At 43.5% G+C, this 19402-nt stretch overlaps 1 protein-coding gene across 4 annotated transcripts in view; it reads right to left on the reverse strand.

The window, feature by feature from the left end:
- LOC105489826 (tudor domain containing 9) overlaps window positions 1–19402 on the reverse strand; it is a 147507-nt gene that overhangs the window by 76663 nt on the left and 51442 nt on the right. For all 4 annotated transcript variants that reach the window (XM_071099493.1, XM_011754996.2, XM_011754999.3 and 1 more), the window contains 5 exons: window positions 11341–11444; window positions 6661–6725; window positions 3892–3946; window positions 3667–3751; window positions 2451–2508 (listed from right to left, as the gene is read on the reverse strand). In XM_071099493.1, coding sequence (XP_070955594.1) covers window positions 2451–2508; window positions 3667–3751; window positions 3892–3946; window positions 6661–6725; window positions 11341–11444 — 367 coding nt within the window. The remainder of the gene's footprint in view (window positions 1–2450; window positions 2509–3666; window positions 3752–3891; window positions 3947–6660; window positions 6726–11340; window positions 11445–19402) is intronic.

A 19402-nucleotide genomic window follows, 5' to 3' on the forward strand; every position in this document is an offset into this window, starting at 1 on the left:
ATGCAAGGGACCGTCAGAATTCAAATCCTGCGTCTGTGTGCCTGTGGGTGGATCTGGTGTCTGGGTATGTGTATGTCTGTCTGGATGGGTGTGTGTGTCTGTGCATCTGTACACGTGGGTGTGCCTGGCTGGATAAGCTGCCGAGTGTCTCTGCGCTTTAGTATCCTCATCCGTGGCCTGCCTCCTCCCCTCCACCCCACCTTTTCCCCTCACACAGCCAAAGCACTGGGGATCTCCCATCAGCAACACTCACTCCCCTGGGCCACCCCTTCACTTACTGCCCCATTTCCTCTGCTCCCCTACAGCAAAACACCTGTGGAGTGTTGTCTGCCGCCACCAGTTCTTGGTTCATTTCTTCTCACTCTTTCTTGAACCCATTCCAAGCAGACGCTTGCTTCCACCAAAGCTGCCCTTGTCAAGGTCACTGACAACAGCCCCGTTGGGAGGTTCTCCTTGATCTGCCATGAGCATCTGATGCACTCTTCCACTCCATCCCCTCAAGACCCTTTCCTACTGGGTGTCTAGGCCCCTGTGCTCACTGGCTTTCTTCCCACTGCTCTGGAGGCCCCTCCGTTCTTATTGCCCACCTTTAAACACTGGGGCTACCTTCCCTCTGTGCACTGCCAGAAGAGTTTGGCCAGGTTTCTGCCTTCCAACGCCAGTCACCAGCTGACGCCCCCGCCAGCTGCTCCCTGGCCCTGGTCTCCAAGCTCACACAGCCGGCTGCTTCCACGACACCTCCACCTGAACATCTAGCACATGTCTCAGCCCAAATCTCAGCTCCTCACCTACCCCACCCTGCTCCTTCCACAGCCTTCACCATCTCACAGGAGCCTCCATCCTCCCAGTCTCTCAGGCTACACGTCTAGAGGGCCGACCAAATGTGTCTCTCAAAATTTCTCCATCAGACACCTCAGCACATCCTCACCAGCTCTGCCTTCAGAATCTCCCTAGGATCTGCCCCCACCTCCTGTCCCCTATCGCAACTGTCCTATTCTAAACACCACCGATTCTCGCCTAGATTCTTGTGACACCCTCCTAACTCTCTTCCTTTTATCTCCTTTGCCTCATTCTAGTCTATTCCCAGAGAAATCCTGTTAAGTGAACTTCAGGTTATATCATTTCTGTTATCAAAACTCACCAAGGATTCTCCATCTTGCCCAGCACAGCAAAGGATGCACTAGGCCCTACAGGCCCTGCTACCTCCAGGCCTCTCTTCAGGTTCCTTTCCCCTGTGTTCACACTGGTCCAGCTGCCCTGGCCTCCTCGCTTGATGGTGCTGTTTCACAACCATCAAGCACACTCTTGCTTTCTCCTACTCTAAACACTCTTTTGCCAGGTACGGACCTGACTCCATCCCTAACCTCCTTCAGCATGTGACTTGTCACATTCCCTGGTCACTCCACCTACAATCTCAATGGTACTTCCCTAACACTCCCTACCCAATAACCCCCTCTTTTTTCTCCATATACTCACCATCATGTAACTTACTACATATCTGTATTTATCTACCCACCCCTGAAAGTGTCACGAGAACAAAGGCTTTTGTCTATTTTGCTTACTGCTATTTCCCCGGTACAGAGACAAAACACCTGCTCATTATCATCTGCCCTGGTTTACCCATTCCAGCCACACTGGCCGTGTGCTGCTCCTCAAACCCATTCCCCACACCCCAGCCACTTTTTCACATGGCTCACTCCTCATTTAATTCAGGCCTCTATTAAAATGTCACTTCCTCAAAGAGGTAATTCCACATCATCCTATCTGAAAGATCATTTTTTTCCCAGTACCTGTAACCCCTTCCCCTGATTTATTTTCCTACACAACATTGACCTGTACCTGAAATTATAAAGACCTTTTCACCTGCTAAGCGTCTCTCTCTCTCCCACCAGAACGCAGCAGCCATGAGGACTGGACTTTGTCTTATTCACCACTGTACTGCCAGCATTGAGAACAGTGCCTGGCACATGTGTTAGGTTCTCAAATATAAATTAATGAATTTAGAAAACTCATTGATGAAGCAATCTCACGAAGTAATCACAGACACAGATACAGAAAATGGGATGACAAAGCGGGCTGCTCCAGAGTTGACATGGTGTCCTGCCAAGCAACCTTCAGAACTGAGATGGCCTAAGTTCCTCCCCACATCTGCCTCGCTCCAGTCACAGAACTCCACCTGGCAGCCCCAAAGTTGTTTCCCACAAGGCCCAGTGGGAACACCCCAAACACTTCCTACTTGCCAGCTTGCCCTAAAGCATGAAATGGTGCACTCAGAGGAGGTGGTGAACTGAGAGTATGGGAGAAACTACGTAAACCTACTTTTCTCAATTCTATCTTCCAAAACGGGGAGAGATGGGGAGGAAGAGAAGAACAATTCCTGAGTGAGGTGAATAAGCCAATAAATATGGCACTACAGCTAATGCCAGGAGGTAAACAGAGAAGTATCTTACCATATTTGACATCTGGAACTGTGACAGAACTCTCTGCAATATTGGTGGACAGAATAATCTGTTAAACATCAAAGAAAAAAAGCTGACATTTCTACTATATTCTGGACATCATTAGGCAAAGTTTACGAAAATGCAAAAATTATTTTAAAGCTTCTGAATATAAATACTGAACTCAGATTTCAAAATTAGCCATTTTTCTATTTTATACACATCACAATTGATCAAGAAGCCCCTGATGAATGGAAAACCAGCCACATACAACACAGCAAGGGCTTAGACACAGGCAAAGGGAGCTGTTCCTGACTTCTGGGGTGGTAGCTTTGGTGGGGTGATAGCTTTGGTAGGGTGGAGAGGGGTCCTGCAATTGCCCAGGGGTACAACCAGGTTTCTAGAAGAAGGGCTGTAGCTTGTAGTGGCCCTAGAATACCACTCAAGGCTGCTCCTAGGGATTCCAAAGCAATCCAGGGGCGAGGTTGCCAGCTCAGGCCCCCGATCACCTCAAGCAGCTCTAGAAGGGTCTTGTTAAAACAACTCCATCATTCACACATCATCTGAGATAAAGAAATCCTCCTGAAGCAGGACCTAGAATATGGCTTCTAACCAGTCACCAGAATGGTTTCAGGGACACCAGAACAGTCCCAAAGTTAGAGAAATACTAAAGAAGAATTAAAAGGCATCAGAATTCCTGAATTGAGAAAATAAAAAATCTTAGCTTTTTAGAAAACTGATTTACAAAATAAAACACAAAACTAAACAACATACCTGGCTCATCAGGCAAATACTTGTTTAAGTGACTAACCACTAACTACAGAACACACTGCTGAAATGTGAATTTTTTTTCCTTTTCTTTTCTTTTTTTTTTTTGAGACAGAGTCTTGTTCTGTCACCCAGGCGGGAGTGTACTGGTGTGATCTCGGCTCACTGCAGCCTCCAACAGCCAGGCATAAGCCTCCTACCTCAGCCTCCCAAGTAGTTGGGACCACAGGTGTGTGCCACTGCACTCAGGTAATTTTTATATTTTTTGTAGAGATGCAGTTTCGCCATGCTACCAGGCTGGTCTCAAACTCCTGAGCTCAAACGATTCACCCGCCTCAGCCTCCCACAGTGCTGGAAACACCAGCATGAGCCACGACACCCAGAAAATATTTTTCATGAGTAGAGTCTCTAAGGAAAATTTACCTAAAGTGCTTAGAACTTGTCTTCCCAGTTTTCCTACCTTTCTGTACCCAGGGACTGGACTCAAAAATACATTATTCTGTTCTTCTAAAGCCACACTTGAATGGAGTGGATAGACCTGCAACCTAAGAAATTACTAAAATAAAATCTCCATAAAGAATAGATATACATGAGATACAAAAATAAATACGAGATAATTAAAATTATTTAAGGCAGAAACAACACAAGGATTTAGAAGAATACAGCTGTATCATTTTCAACATACCTTTTATGAACCAGGTTTGTGAGAAGTTCATGCATATAGTTTATTTCACCCAGACCTAGGGAAGAAAAAAGTGGAGGAGGGAAATAAACATCTTTGTATTTACTGCTAGAAATCAACTTTTAAATTAAAATGGCATATCTTTCAAAGAAGGCCCTACCAATTCATTTGACTTTTTTATCCTCTTTGCCTAAATATACCAGAAACACAAGTAAAAGTACATAGTGACATTGATTAGTAGTATCTCAAAAATAAAGGGAAAAAACATATTCTTCCAGTTTTCCTTTACATAGCAGTGACTCCCTGTGGGTGTTAACTATATGAGTAATTTTTGCATTTCTTTTTTACCCCCAGATTTTCTAAATTTTCTATAATGAGCATGCAAAATCTTTACAATCAAAAAATAACGTTTGTAAAGTTTTGGTCATGAGGATGTGCTAAACCATTTCCATCAGGCCTCCGTCCTGTTTGCTGAAAGCTAAGCTAGCATGTACTTTTGCCCGACCCTGATTTTCAAATCTGAGTCTGTTATGGGTTGAACTGTGTCCCCTAAAAAGATGTACTGAAGTCCCAACCCCAGTAATCCGGAATGTGGTGTTATTTGGAAACAGAGTCATTGCACATGTAATTAGTTAAGATGAAGTTATACTGGAATGGGTTGGGCCCTGGTGTCCATACAAGGGAAGAGGCACAGACAAACAGAGAATGCCATGTGACGACAGACACATGAGTGATGCAGCCACAGGTCAAGGAGCACTGGGGACTGATGGCCACTACCAGGAGCTGGAAAGAGGAAGAGGCTCAGAAAGAGCATGGCCCTGCTGACAACCCAACTGTGAACATCTAGCCTCCGAAACAGGGAGAGAATACATGGCTGTTCTTTTAAGCCATTTAGTTTGTAGCACTTTGCTACAGCAGCCCTGGAAAACTACCATAGAACTGTTCACAAAAGATCAATTAACACAGAAACATCTATCAAACTTGAATTCACATGAACATATTAAAAAGATAGCAACCCTAAATGTAAAATATCACTTATAAATATTTCCTTCAGGCAATGTTTAGCAGGTAAAAAGTATTTATCAGCCAGGAGCAGTGGGTCACATCTGCAATCCCAACACTTTGGGAGGCTGAGGCAGATGGATCACTTCATGGAGACCACTAGAGCCTAGCAGCTCGAGACTAGCCTGGGCAACCTAGTTAAACCCTGTCTCTACAAAAAGATACAAAAAAAAAAAATTTTTTGGCCAGGCATGGGGGGACACGCCTGTAGTCCCAGCTACTTGGGAGGTGGAAATATCACTTCAGCCCAGGAGGCAGAGGCTGCAGTGAGTCAGGGTCACACCACTGTACTCCAGCCTGGGCAACACAGCAAGACCCTTTCTAAAAAAACAAATGGAATAAAATAAAAAGTACTTATCTCATGTTAGGTATTCTTAAGCTAGTATCAACATTGGTGATGTTTTTCCCCTTAATACAATATTATGCACACAGCAGTCATTTGATAAATATTCTCCAAGGCAAATGCAGCACCATCCCACTGTCAGCTAATGGTTCCCTGCATGTAAACAAATCCTTATTGCCTAAGCCAAACATGACAAAAGTTTGAAACTCATATGTTGCATTCCAAAATTAAATAAGCTATTTTCATTGCATGTTTTTCATTCTCCATTATTGTAAGAACAAATCCGTTTATGCTCTATATATTACCTTACAACAGAAAATATTTGAATTATTGTCATAATGTTTCATCAAGCTATACCACTTAAATTAAAAATCAAGTAATTTTGAAAAAGTACAATTTAACATAAATTCACCTTTTCAGAAAGGTATTTTAAAAGCCTGTTTTCTCAAACACTGAGAAGGGAACTCAAGGATTACCCTGATGATTCTCATGGTATTACAATAACAGCGTGTTTTACTATTACTAAATAAGCTTTCAATGCAAACGAATGACAGTTACCTCACATTTATAACCATATATGTAAAATGCAAATTTAACAAAGCCAAATATTTTACTGGAAATTTTGAAGGTGGTAAGACTGTCTTCAAAAAGTTGAACTCTAGACAAGCATGGTGGTGCGCATCTGTAATCCCAGCTACTTGGGAGGCTTAGGTAGGAGAATCGTTTGAACCCAGGAGGCAGAGGTTGCAGTGAGCCGAGATTGTGCCACTGTACTCCTGCCTGGGCAACAGAGTGAGACTCTGTCTCAAAAAAAAAAAAAAAAATTGAACTCTTAATAATTTATTAATAAGAAATCTTTTTAGAAATACAAGGGTTGGCCAGGCACAGTGGCTCACACCTGTAAACCCAGCACTTTGGGAGGCCACAGAGGACAGATCATGAGGTCAAGAGTTCGAGACCATCCTGGCCAACATGATGAAACCTCATCTCTACTAAAAATACAAAAATTAGCCGGGCATAGTGGTGTACACCTGTAGTCCCAGCTACTTGGGAAGCTGAGGCAGGAGAATCACTGGAACTGAGGAGGAGGAGGTTGCAGTGAGCCAAGATCGTGCCACTGCACTCCAGCCTGGCAACAGAGCAAGACTCCATATAGAAAAAGGAAAAGGAAAGGAAAGGAAAAAAAAAAGAAATACAAAGATTATAATAAAAAGCCAAACTCAAAGTTACATTTGTTCACATACTCAAAGCGTAAAAAGAACAAAGTCCTGTGGAGAACACCGTCTTTTCATAATCTCTGTTAGGCAGAAACTTAGCCTCTCTCCAGAGTATTACGATTCCAAGTCACAAAATTATGATGCTCTTACCTGGCAAAAACACCAACACACTGCTTCGCTCCAACACAAACTGGGCACCCGACCAGGCCTTGTTCCTGGTAAAAATGTGATGTGCACAAATATCAACGAAGGCTAATAACAGCTATTGCTTCTCTACAATCCTAATATTACAGGCTTTTAATCCTGAAAGGCTCTTACAGGTCATCCAGTGTAATGTTCTTTATTGTACATAAGAAAACACAGAAGTCCAAAGAGATAAGAAAACATCCAAGGCCCCATGGTCATTCAGGGGACCTTAAGCTTTTTGACTCCCAATACTTTCTCCTATCAAAACTTACTATCTACAGAAGTTTTCCTTGAAATTTAGTTATTATAATCCGGAACTTCAAAGTAGAAAACATTTAAAATAACTACAAGCAAAATTTAAACTTTCAGGAGTCCAAACTACTATTGGAAAGGATTTGTACAGACCAAAATCTCAAATCATCTACTCGCTTCCCTGTTACTGTCAATAAATTTACTTTGGTGTGAATTTAGAACCTTCACTCCTCCATAAACCTGTGAGCTCTTCCTGCATGCCAAGCCCTCCTCTGTGTAGTCAGGACACAGCAGTAACAAGACAGACAAGCTCCCTGCTCTTTGGAGCTTACATCCTAACTGGAGAGACAGACAAGAAACAAGAAAACAGGCAAGGCACCTTCAGTTTAGCAATAAGACAAAAAGAAACACCTGGGGAAACACAATAAGCAGTGCTAAGGGAAGGCATATGTATGGTGTGCTCTCAGAAGGGCTGGCTGGGAAGGGCCTCTCTGGGGAAGTAACACGAGCTGAGGAGGGAGCCATGGAAAAGCCATGCGATGGCAATCCAGGCAATGCCTGGGAACAGTCACTACAAAGGAGAAAGGGGTGTGAGGGGTAAACCAGTCGCTGCAGCAGAGGCGGCTCAGTGTCCATGGTCACTGCTCCTGCTGCTCATCCATCTCTCCCTGTGAGTGTGAGCCACATGTATGACCTCAGGCAGCAGCCACCACCATAAAAAACACAGGCCTGGTTTGTAGATGGGCCTGCATGGGATGCTGGCAACAGCCGAGGTGAACATCTGCTGCATCACAGCCCCACCCAGAGGAGAGGCTCACACACAGTGAGTGGGGAAGGGAGCTCCTCCCAGTGAGCAGAGGTCAGGCAGTCCATCCAGTGGTACCACTTCGGGTGGAAGGAGACATGGCCATGAGGTTGGGTTCACCCCAATCAACAAGCAGAGGCTAGTAATAGCTTGGTCAGCTGGTCAGGGATGTGGAAATGGCAAGACTGATAATAAGGAGATCTGATGGAGAGGTACCAAGAAATGCCCACAAGGCAGCCACAGTGAAGGAGGCTTTCAGTCATCAGACAGGCCGGAGTCCCTGCCTGTGGATGTGACCCAGCCTCCTTCTCCAGTACCCCCAGGGTTAGACAATGCACAGAGTGGATGGGTAGCATGGATGAAGGCTTACACACAAACTCAACACCACGCACTTTCCTGAGATGAGACTCATCCGGCTGCTACCATCACTGGATGCCAACCACACAACAGCAAGGGCCAGTGCCAAGTCCCAAATATGGCACCATTCCCTGGGGGACCAGTCCAGCCAGCTGAAGATAGGTTGATTCCATCATGAAGGAGATACTGATTTACCTTAATGGAAATAGACACAGATCCAATTCTGGATTCAGATCTGCCTTCTCTGCACCTAAAGTTTCTGTCGTACCCCCATCCATGGACCTAAGAAGATGCCTTTCTCACTTCCATTATTTCCTGCACAGCATGACCTCCTGCCAAGGAACTCAGTTTAGTGGTCAATGGACTCACGAAATTCAACGGTATTACCATGCATCCAAAAGCAGTTGGCTTAAAAGAAAGATGAAATGCCTATTAAAGGCTCAGTTATTGTGCCAGTCCTACAGGAAGTCATAAAAGCCATAATGAAATTCAAGGACAAGGTGAAATCTTGAAAGTAGCAAGAGAAAAATGACATGCCCCACACAAAGAAAACCCCAATAAGATTAACAGCTGAATTCTCAGCAGAAACAATGGAAGCCAGAAAGCAGTGGGATGACATATTCAGAGTGCTGAAAGACAAAATTGTCAGTCAAGATTCCTATATTCAGTAAAACTCTCAATAATGAAGACTAAATAAAGATTGTCCCTTGGCCAGGCGCAGTGGCTCACACCTGTAATCCCAGCACTTTGGGAGACCAAGGCGGGTGGATCACCTGAGGTCGGGAGTTCAAGACCAGCCTGACCAACAAGGAGAAACCCCGTCTCTACTAAAAATACAAAATTAGCCAGGCATGGTAGTGCATGCCTGTAATCCCAGCTACTCAGGAGGCTGAGGCAAGAGAATCGCTTGAACCTGAGAGGCGGAGGTTGCGGTGAGCTGAGATCGCACCGTTGCACTCCAGCCTGGGCAAAAAGAACGAAATTCTGTCTCAAAAAAAAAAAAAAAAAAAAAAGACTGTCCCAGATAAACAAAAAAATGAGATTATTTTTTGGCAGCAGACCCACCTTACTAGAAATACTAAAGGAAGTTTTTTGTGCTGAAAACAGCTGACCCCAGAGAGTATTTCAAATCCACATGAACGAAGAAAGAGAACTGGTAAAGGTAATTAGGTAATGACAAAAGATACTGTAAATACATATTTTGCCTCCTTCCTTCTCCTTAGGCTATTTTAAAAGTAACTGGATACAAAAATTAGCAGGGCATGGTGGCAAGCACCTGTAGTCCCAGCTACTCACGAGGCTGAGGTGGGAGGATCAATTGAGCCCGGGGGTCAAGGCCGCTGTGAGCCATGATCACTCCATGTACCCAGCCTGCTCAACACAGTGAGAACTTGTCTCAAAAAAAAAAAAAAAGTAAAATGCTACATTGCAAAATACATATTAAATGCAAAAGAAAGCAGTAAAAGAGAAACAGAGAAACAAAAAGAATATGAGACACACAGAAAGCAAAAAGCAAAATGGCCAACATAAATTCAACTATATCAGTGACAAAATTAAATGTAAATGGATTAAACAATGTAAATGGATTAAACAACCCAATCAAAAGGCAGAGATTGTTAGATTAATTTTAAAAATAGGGGCTGGGCACGGTGTCATACCTGTAATCCCAGAACTTTGGGAGGCCGAGGCGGGTGGATCATGAGGTCAAGAGATCAAGACCATCCTGACTAACATGGTGAAACCCGTCTCTACTAAAAATACAAAACTTAGCTGAGCATGGTGGCGGGTGCCTGTAGTCCCAGCTACTCGGGAGGCTGAGGCAGGAGAATCACTTGAACCCAGGAGGCGGAGGCTGCAGTGGGCCGAGATCACACCACTGCACTACAGCCTGGTGACAGAGCAAGACTCCATCTCAAAAATATATATATATATGATCCCACTCAGGATATGTTGTCTACAGGAGATACACTTTAAATGCAAAGACACTAAGTAGATTGAAAGTAAAAGAATAAAAAAATATGTGTCAGGCAAACAGCAAACTATAGAAAAGTGAAGTAGCTATACTAATACACAAAATAGGTCTTAAAATTAAGTGTTATAAGAGATAAGAGGGGCATTTTATACTGATAAATGGGTGAATCAATCAGGAAGATAAAACAGGTATAAACATATATGCACCTAGCAACAGAGACCCAAAATACATAAAGCAAAAACTGACAGAAAAGATTGAAGAAATAGGCAATTCAATAACAATTGTTGAGGATATCATTATCTCATTTTCGATAATATATAGAGCAACCAGGCAGAAGATCAAGAAATAGAAGACCTGAACAACACGGTAAGTTAACTACACCTAAAAGACATTTATAGAACACTCCATCTAACAACAACAGAGTGACATTATTCTCAAGTGCACATGTAATATTCTCCAGAACAGTCTACATGCTAGGCATACAACAAACCTCAATAAATTTAAAAGAACAGAAATAATTCTCCAACCACAATAGAATGAAATTCAAAATGTATAACAGGAAAAATAGGGAGAAATTCACAAATATGTGCAAATTAAACACCACACTCCTAAAAACCAATAAACCAAAGAAAAAATCAAAACGGAAATCAGAAAATACTCTGAGATGAATGAAAATGAAGACACAACATAGCAGAAACTAATGGGACACAGCTAAAGCAGAACATAGCAGGAAATCTGGAAGATAAATGAACAAACTGTGGTACATCCAGACAATGGAATTTGGCACTAAAAATAAATGAGCTATCTAAGCTATGAAAAGACATAAAGGGAGCCAAATACATATTACTAAGTAGAAGAAGGCAACATGAAAAGGATACATACTATATAATTTCAACTACATGACATCCTGGAAAAGGCAAAACTATGGAGACAGATGTAGTAAAATTAGTGCTGTAAAGGCTCAATCATATGATATATATACAGGTTTTTTGTTTGTTTTTGTTTTTGTTTTTGAGACAGAGCCTTGCTCTGTTGCCAGGCTGGGAACTGCACTCAACATGGCTTTAATTATTTAAAATAGAAATTTCCAATTTAAAAAATTCCGAAATACTAACCTGATTTTAAAATATGTACAGTAACTACTGAAAAAGTACCTATAGTTATAACCTTCTTATAAAAACACTAAAAAGTTTCCAAATGAATAATTTTTTAAATCACATATACATTAAAGTGCATTACCAACTGAAGTGTCTCTTACCCATTCTCCTTCATATCCAAGTCATCAAACATCTGAATGAGAGAGATAGCAACTTCATATATATCCTTAGTTATCACCGGTTCCTCCAGGAGATGAGGAGAGAGCTAAAAATAGTGAAAGAAAAAAGTCACAATACCAAAACAGGATTACAGAAGAAAACTGGGGTTGGATGGGAGTGGCTCTCATTGTTAGTACAACACTGTAACAAACTCTCTAAATAAAAGTTCTTGGTTTTTATTAGCAGCAATGTCTGAACACGTGCTGTGTGCCAAGCACTGCTCAGGACAGCGGACACATAAAGTACCATACTCATCAATTTCCTCGCCCAGTCACCAGAGCAAGAATGGCTCAGAGAGCCCAGACGTGCACAGGCAGTGTGTTCAGCAGGATGTCTATTTTGAAGACATCAATTAAGTTACACCAAAGGTCTATGGAACCCAGGAGGAGTTCCTGATCTCAAAGCCAGTGCCCTTCCCCTCTTTCAAAACCCTACCTCAAAGAGCACTAAGATTTCCCTAAGATTTCATGTGTGAAAAGTTACCTTGTATATCAAAAGTACCAGAAAACTGTAACATCACATCCATATCTACCAATGTGTGGTGATAACATTATCACATGATGAGGTATCTGTCTACCAAGGTTTAGGGATTCCTCGACTATTTTGTCCATTAAAGCAAAGACACCAAGACCAGATAATGTAAACTTGCTCCTCAGGCACTGTTACCAAACACTGGGCACCAACCACAAGCGGCAAACTCCCCAAGTCAGGCTGTGCATTGGTCCATCTTCACGCTGCTGATAAAGACATACCCAAGACTGGGTAGTTTACAAAAGAGGTTTACTGGACTTACAGTTCGACATGGCTGGGGAAGCCTCACAATCATGGCAGAAGGCAAGGAGGAGCAAGTCACATCTTACATGGATGGCAGCAGGCAAAGAGAGAGAGCTTGTGCAAGGAAATTCTCCCTTACAGAACCATCAGATTTCATGAGACTTACTATCGTAAGAACAGCACAGGAAGGACCTGCCCCCATGATTCAATTACCTCCCACTGGGTCCCTCCCACAACAGATGAGAATTCAAAATGAGATTCGGGTGGGGACACAGCTAAACCATATCATTCTGCCTCTGGCCCCTCCCAAATCTCATGTCCTCACATTTCAAAACACAATCACACCTTCCCAGCAGTACCCCCAAAGTCTTTACTCATTTCGGCATTAACTCAAAAGTCCACAGTGCCAAGTCGCAAAGCAAGTTAGTTACTTCCTAGATACAATGGGGGTACAGGCATTGGGTAAACACAGCCTTCCAAATGTGAGAAATTGGCCAAAATAAAGGGGCCACAGGTCCCAAGCAAGTCCAAAATCCAGCGGGTTAGTCAAATCTTAAAGCTCCAAAATGATCTTCTTTGACTCTATGTCTTACATCCAGGTCACGCTGATGCAAGAGGTGAGTTCCCACGGTCTTGCGCAGCTCCACCCCTGTGGCTTTGCAGGATACAACCTCCCTCCTGGCTGCTTTCATGGGCTGGCACTGAGTGTCTGTGGCTTTTCCAGGTGCATGGTACAAGCTGTCGGTGGATCTATCATTCCGGGGTCTGGAAGACAATGGTCCTCTTCTCACAGCTCCATTAGGTGGTGCCCCAGTTGGGGCTCTGCATGGAGGCTTGAACCCCACATTTCCCTTCTGCACTGCTCTAGCAGAGGTTCTCCATGACAGCCCCGCCCCTGCCGCAAACTTCTACCCTGACATCCAGGCATTACCACACATCTTCTGAAATTTAGGCAGAGGTTCCCAAACCCCAATTCTTGACTTCTGTGCACCTGCAGCCTCAACATGTGGGAGCTGCCAAGGCTTGAGGCTTGTACCCTCTGAAGCCATGGCATGAGCTCTTTGTTGGCCTCTTTCAGCCACAGCTGGAGCGGCTGGGAGACAGGGCACCAAGTCCCTAGGCTGCACACAGCAGAGGGGCCCTAAGCCCGACCCACGAAACCACTTTTTCCTCGTAGGCCTCCAGGCCTATGATGGGAGGGGCTGTGGGCAGACCTCTGACATGCCCTGGAGATATCTTCCCCATTGTCTTGGGGATTAACATTTGGCTCCTCATTACTTATGCATATTTATGCAGCTGACTTGAACTTCTCAGAAAATGGGATTTTCTTTTCTATCGCATTGCCAGGCTGCAAATTTTCCAAACTTTTATACTCTGTTCTGTTTCCCTTTTAAAACTGAATGCCTTTAACAGAACCCAAGATACCTCTTGAATGCTTTGCTGCTTAGACATTTCTTCCATCAGATACCCTAAATCATCTCGTTCAAGTTCAAACTTCCACAAATCTTTAGGGCAGGGCAAAAAAGGCATCAGTCTCTTTGCTAAAACATAACAAGAGTCACCTATACTCCAGTTTCCAACAAGTTCTTCATCTCCATCTGAAACCACCTCAGCCTGGATTTCATTCTCCATATCACTATCAGCATTTTGTTCAAAGCCATTCAACAAATCTCTAGGAAGTTCCAAACTTTCCCACATTTTCCTGTCTCCTTCTAGTCCCTCCAAACTGTTCCATCATCTGCCTTTTTACTGAGTAACAAGTTGTTTCCACATTTTGGGTATCTTTTCAGCAGTGCCCCACTCTACTGCTACCAATTTACTATGGGTGTGACTGTCCAGCTTTCCCGGAGCTGAGGCCACAACTACACAAGCATCTTTCTACAGTATCCAGCACAACAGATGTCTCTGAATTTCTGAAAAGTCTATTTTATAGTAATCTTGGGTTTTTTCACCCACAGTAAGAAGCTTTTTTAATTAATAATTTTACTTGTTAAATACTATGTGCAAAACATTGCATTTGATTTTGATGAGGACAAATCAGAAGAAGTCTTCAGGTGATCAGAGAGGCCAATCACAGAGGCAAACTTTTTTTTCCAATTTTTACTTAGAGTAAATTAAGTCAGCTAGTTTCCAAATAATTTATAAAAGTTGACTTTTACACTGGGCACGGTGGCTCATACCTGTAATCCTACCACTTTGGGAGGCAGAGCCAGGTGGATCATTTGAGGTCAGGAGTTCAAGACCAGCCTGGGCAACATGGTAAAACCCCATGTCTACTAAAAATACAAAAGTTAGCCGGGTGTGGTGACACACACCTGTGATCCCAGCTACTCGGGAGGCTAAGGCAGGAGAATCACTCGATCCTGGGAGGCAGAGGTTACAATCAGCTGAGATCGCACCACTACACTCAAGCCTGGGCAACAGAGTGAAACCCTGTCTCAAAAAAATAAAATAAAAGTTGATTTTTATTAATAATTTTGAAAAAGCATGTTTAATAAATCTATTCCTAATATTTAACCCTTTTTTGAGGCAGAGTCTTGCTGTGTTGCCCAGGCTGGAGTGCAGTGGCATGATCTCGGCTCACTGCAACCTCCGCCTCCCAGGTTCAAGCAATTCTCCTGCCTCAGCCTCCTGAGTAGCTGGGATTACAAATACCCACCACTATGCCTGGCTAATTTTTGCATTTGTAGTAGAGACAGCCTTGTTGCCCAGGCTGGTCTCAAACTTCTGACCTCAAGTGATCCTCCCACCTCAGTCTCCCAAAGTGCTGGGATTACAGGCAGGAGCCACTGTGCCCAGCCATAATATTTAACTTTTATCTTAGTTTTCTACTTTATCCAAATAATAATATTTGTCACAACACAACTACACAAAAAAGAAATAGGAAAAAAAAAAAGCATACTTTTCACAAACACCAACAGTAGCATCCAAACTCATCCAGAAGTTTTTTCCTACAAACAAGCCATGTAAAAGGCATGGCACTGACTCACAAGTTATTTCACTTAGTTCCAAGCCAGTGAATATTTTTTGAGCACACTGATAAGATACCAAACACAGCCTGCTTTTCTCTAAGCCAGGCCTGAGACAACAATGAGGCACACCGGTTGCTGGCCCACTGACCCACTTGCTGAATCGTCCCCTCGTGTGTGCTGCGACAGGGATGAAACATGAGACAGTGCCTCTGCTTTCCTACACTGCACAGCAGTAAGTCAAGGCACACTATGTCAGGGGAGATGCTCTGACAAAAAGCGAGGCAGGGGACAGGGATAGGGACATGGTGGGGGCACCATGATAATGCATACAGATGGAGTCAAGGAGGGGCTCTGCCATTCCTCTCACAGAAGTGCTCAGCCAGTGTGACTCTGTCCACACAGCAAGGCACAGCGACAGTGTTTCTGTCCCAAGCCGAAGCCTGGGAAGTTGGCACATCCGCCGCACATGCAGCCTATGAGACAGTGGGCGCCGCAAGTAGGGGGGAAATAAATGGTGCCAAGACACTCACATTGGAGGAGGAGGACCTCTTACCCCATGTCAATACAAAATCCATCTTAAGTGGATTCAAGACCTAAAGATGAAAAACAAAGCCATAAACTGGATTATGTAAAGCTGCGCCCTAAGGTGGAGAGGTGAGGGGCAAAAGTGACATGCTGCAGGTCAGGCGCAGTGGCTCATGTCTGTAATCCCAGCACTTTGGGAGGCCGAGGCAAGAGGATCACCTGAGGTCAGGAGCTCAAGACTAGCCTGGCCAACATGGTGAAACCCCGATTCTACTAAAAATACAAAAATTAGCCAGGCATGGTAATGTATGCCTATAATCCCAACTACTCGGAAGGCTGAAGCAGGACAATCACTTGAACCTGGGAGGCAGAGGCTGCAGTGAGCCGAGAGCACACCACTGCTCTCCAGCCTGGGTGACAGAGCAAGGCTCTGTCTCAAAAAAAAAAAAACAAAAAAAACAAAAACAAGTGACACACAGCGAGTCCAGGTGGGGCGGGGGACATGCTCTACTACTGGACCTGGGTTGTTGATCATGGATGTTCATTTCGCAGTTTCACTACAGTACACATTTACATTTTATGTAACCCTTTTTCTAAGGGTGTTCTTTCACAATTTTTTTTTTTTTTTTTTTTTTTTTTTTGAAACGGAGTTTTGCTCTTGTTGCCCAGGCTAGAGTGCAATGGCACGATCTTGGCTCACCACAACCTCTGCCACCTGGATTCAAGCGATTCTCCTGCCTCAACCTCCCAAGTAGCTGGGATTACAGGCATGTGCCACCATGCCCGGCTAATTTTGTATTTTTAGTAGAGAGGGGGTTTCTCCGTGTTGGTCAGGCTGGTCTCAAACACCTGACCTCAGGCCTCCGCCCACCTCGGCCTCCCAAAGTGCTGGGAATACAGGCATGAGCCACTGCACCCGGCCTCCTTCACGATTTTTTCAGAAGCTGAATATAAAGGATGAAAAGGATTCTCCAAAAGACACTGAAAGGAAACAGCCACAGTTGGTAACAGAAAAAAACAGGAGGGCACCACAGAACCTGAAGAGAGGGTCAGTTTCAAGAATCAAAGTGGCCAACAGTGTCAAATATTGCAGAAAGGCCAGGTAAGTTTAGGGCTGAGCTCTCCTAACGACAAGGACATCATTAGGGACCCTGGCAGGTGCAGTCTGAGTGGGAACTGGGGACACCACCCTGCAATAAATGAATTGCCTGTGGGAGCTAGAAAAGTAGAGAATGTGAGAGTCCACAGGCCAGAAAAGGCTGGAGAGCAGCCTGAGACCTAAGGTGGGTGTTGGCAAAGGCGAAAGAGCTTCAGTTATGTTTCAATGTGGACAAGAAAAGGACAGCAGAGGAAGATACATTAATGGTAACAATAGGGAGGGGGAAACAGCAGATCAGATGAGGTTCCTAAGAAGGTAAGAAAGATGAGACATGAAACCCAGGAGGCACAGCTGGAGCTCCATGAAGAAAGGGGGCTTCCCCTTGTAACAGCAGACAGTGTGGTGAGGTAACATGGCAAGAGTAGAGACAGTAACACATCTGAAATTTTAACCAAGGTCCTCTGACTCTGAAAGCTGTATAATAGGATCTATACAAAATATCATTTTTATAAGCTCAAAATTAATAGACTGCCCCTGACTTACAATGATTCAACTTATATTTTTAGACTTTACAATGATATGAAACCATTCTGCTTTTTACTTTTAGCGCAGTATTCAATAAGTAATATGAGATATTCAACACCTTATTATAAAATAGGCCTTGTATTTAGTGATTCTGCCCAACTATAGGCTAAATAAGTGTTCTGAACTCATTCAAGGTAGGCGAGGAGGATAGGTGTATTAAATGCATTTTCAGCTTAATGATTTCAACTCACAACGGTTTTATCAGGGCATACCCCCATTACAAGTCAAGGAACATCTGTATATAGCTAAATGTTGCATATTCATTCACTGAAATATTTACTGAGCACCTATCAGGTACCAAAAACAAGATGTTGGATAAATACTGCTAAAGCTGGACATTCTCTATTCTACCGAACATAACCCATCCGTGAGGCAAGGGGGCCCTGGTTGCCTAGAAGCTGGGTTGTCTTGACCACACAGGCCCAGACAGCAAATGGCAAGGCCTGACCCAGCTCCTCAGCGGGTCCACAAGGAAGCATCTAAGTGTTGTGAGCTCTGACACAATGAACATCAATAGGAATTAATTAGACTTCAGCCAGCTGGAAAGAAGACTGGTAAACCATCATCACTCTCACATTTCAAACTAGTCAGAGGCCAGGCATGATGGCTCATGCCTGTAATCCCAGCACTTTGGGAGACCAAGGCAAGAGGATCACTTGAGGACAGGAGTTCAAGATCAGCCTGGGCAACAGAGCAAGACCCCATCTCCACACACACAAAAAAAATTTAGTCAGTCAGTCATGGTGGTATGCATCTGTAGTTATAGCTGCTTGGAAGGCTGAGATGGGAGAATCTCTTGAGCCAAGGAGTTCAAGGTTACAGTGAGCTATGATCACACCACTGCACTCCAGCCTAGGTAACAGAGCAAGACCCAATCTCGAAGAAAAAAAAAAAAAAAAGAGTCAGAAAATGCAAAATGTTTAAATGTTGTAAATCTAAGTGCTACCTCCTCCCTACCTTGAATAGAGCCTCACCTGGCTACTTGTTTCTCAAGAGTACAATGTGGAAAGGAGGCAGTAATGCACAATGCAGAAACCTGGCAAACACAGCCTTTCCAGTGATTAAAATCTACGTCATCAGTGCTATAGTTTGTCTCCTCCAAATCTCATGTTGACATTTGATTCCAGTGTTGGAGATGGGGCCTAATAGCAGGTGTGTGGGTCATGGGGGCGGATGCCTCATAGATTAATGCCCTCCCTTGACGGGGAGACTGAGTTCTCATTGTTATTAGTTCCTACCAGAGTTTCCCTGATAGCTGATTGTTACAAAAAGCCTGGCACACCCACCTTCTTCCAATCTCACCATGTGATCTCTGTACACGTCAGCTCCCTGAGCAGAAGCCAGTGCCATGTTTCTTGTACAGCCCGCAGAACTGTGAGCCAAATAAACCTCTTTCTTTTATAAATTACCCAGACTGAGGTATTCCTTCATAACAGTGTTAAATGCTATTCACAATAGCCAAGATATGGAATCAACCTAGGTGTACAACAGATGGAGAAAGAAAATGGAGAATATATACACAACGGAGTATTATCCAGCCATAAAAACTGTGAAATCCTGTCATTTGCAGCAACATGGATGAAACTGGAGGACATTATGTTAAGTGAAATAAGCCAGGAACAGAAAGTTAAACACCACATGTTCTCATGTGGAAGCTAAAAAACAGTTTATTTAATAGAAGTAAAGAGTAGAGCAGAAGATACTAGAGGCTGGGAAGGGCAGGGGAAAGGAGGCAATAGGGACATTTGTTAAAGGATACAAAAGGAGCTAGATAGGAGGAGGAAGCTCCAGTGTTCTATAGATAACAATAATACGTAGTTTCAAATAGCTATAGGAGGCTACTGAATGTTCCCAACACACACACACACACACACACACACACACACACACACAAATGTTTGATACAATAGACATGCTAGTTACAGAGCTCATCACCATGCATTGTATGTATCACATCACTATGTACCCCATGAATTATTAGCTGACAATTTAAATTTTTTTAATTAAAAAAACATTAAACAGACTTAAGACAACAGACTTAAAGACAAC

Source organism: Macaca nemestrina, chromosome 7 (genome assembly GCF_043159975.1).
Source record: "Macaca nemestrina isolate mMacNem1 chromosome 7, mMacNem.hap1, whole genome shotgun sequence".
In the NCBI taxonomy this organism is placed as follows: domain Eukaryota; kingdom Metazoa; phylum Chordata; class Mammalia; order Primates; family Cercopithecidae; genus Macaca; species Macaca nemestrina.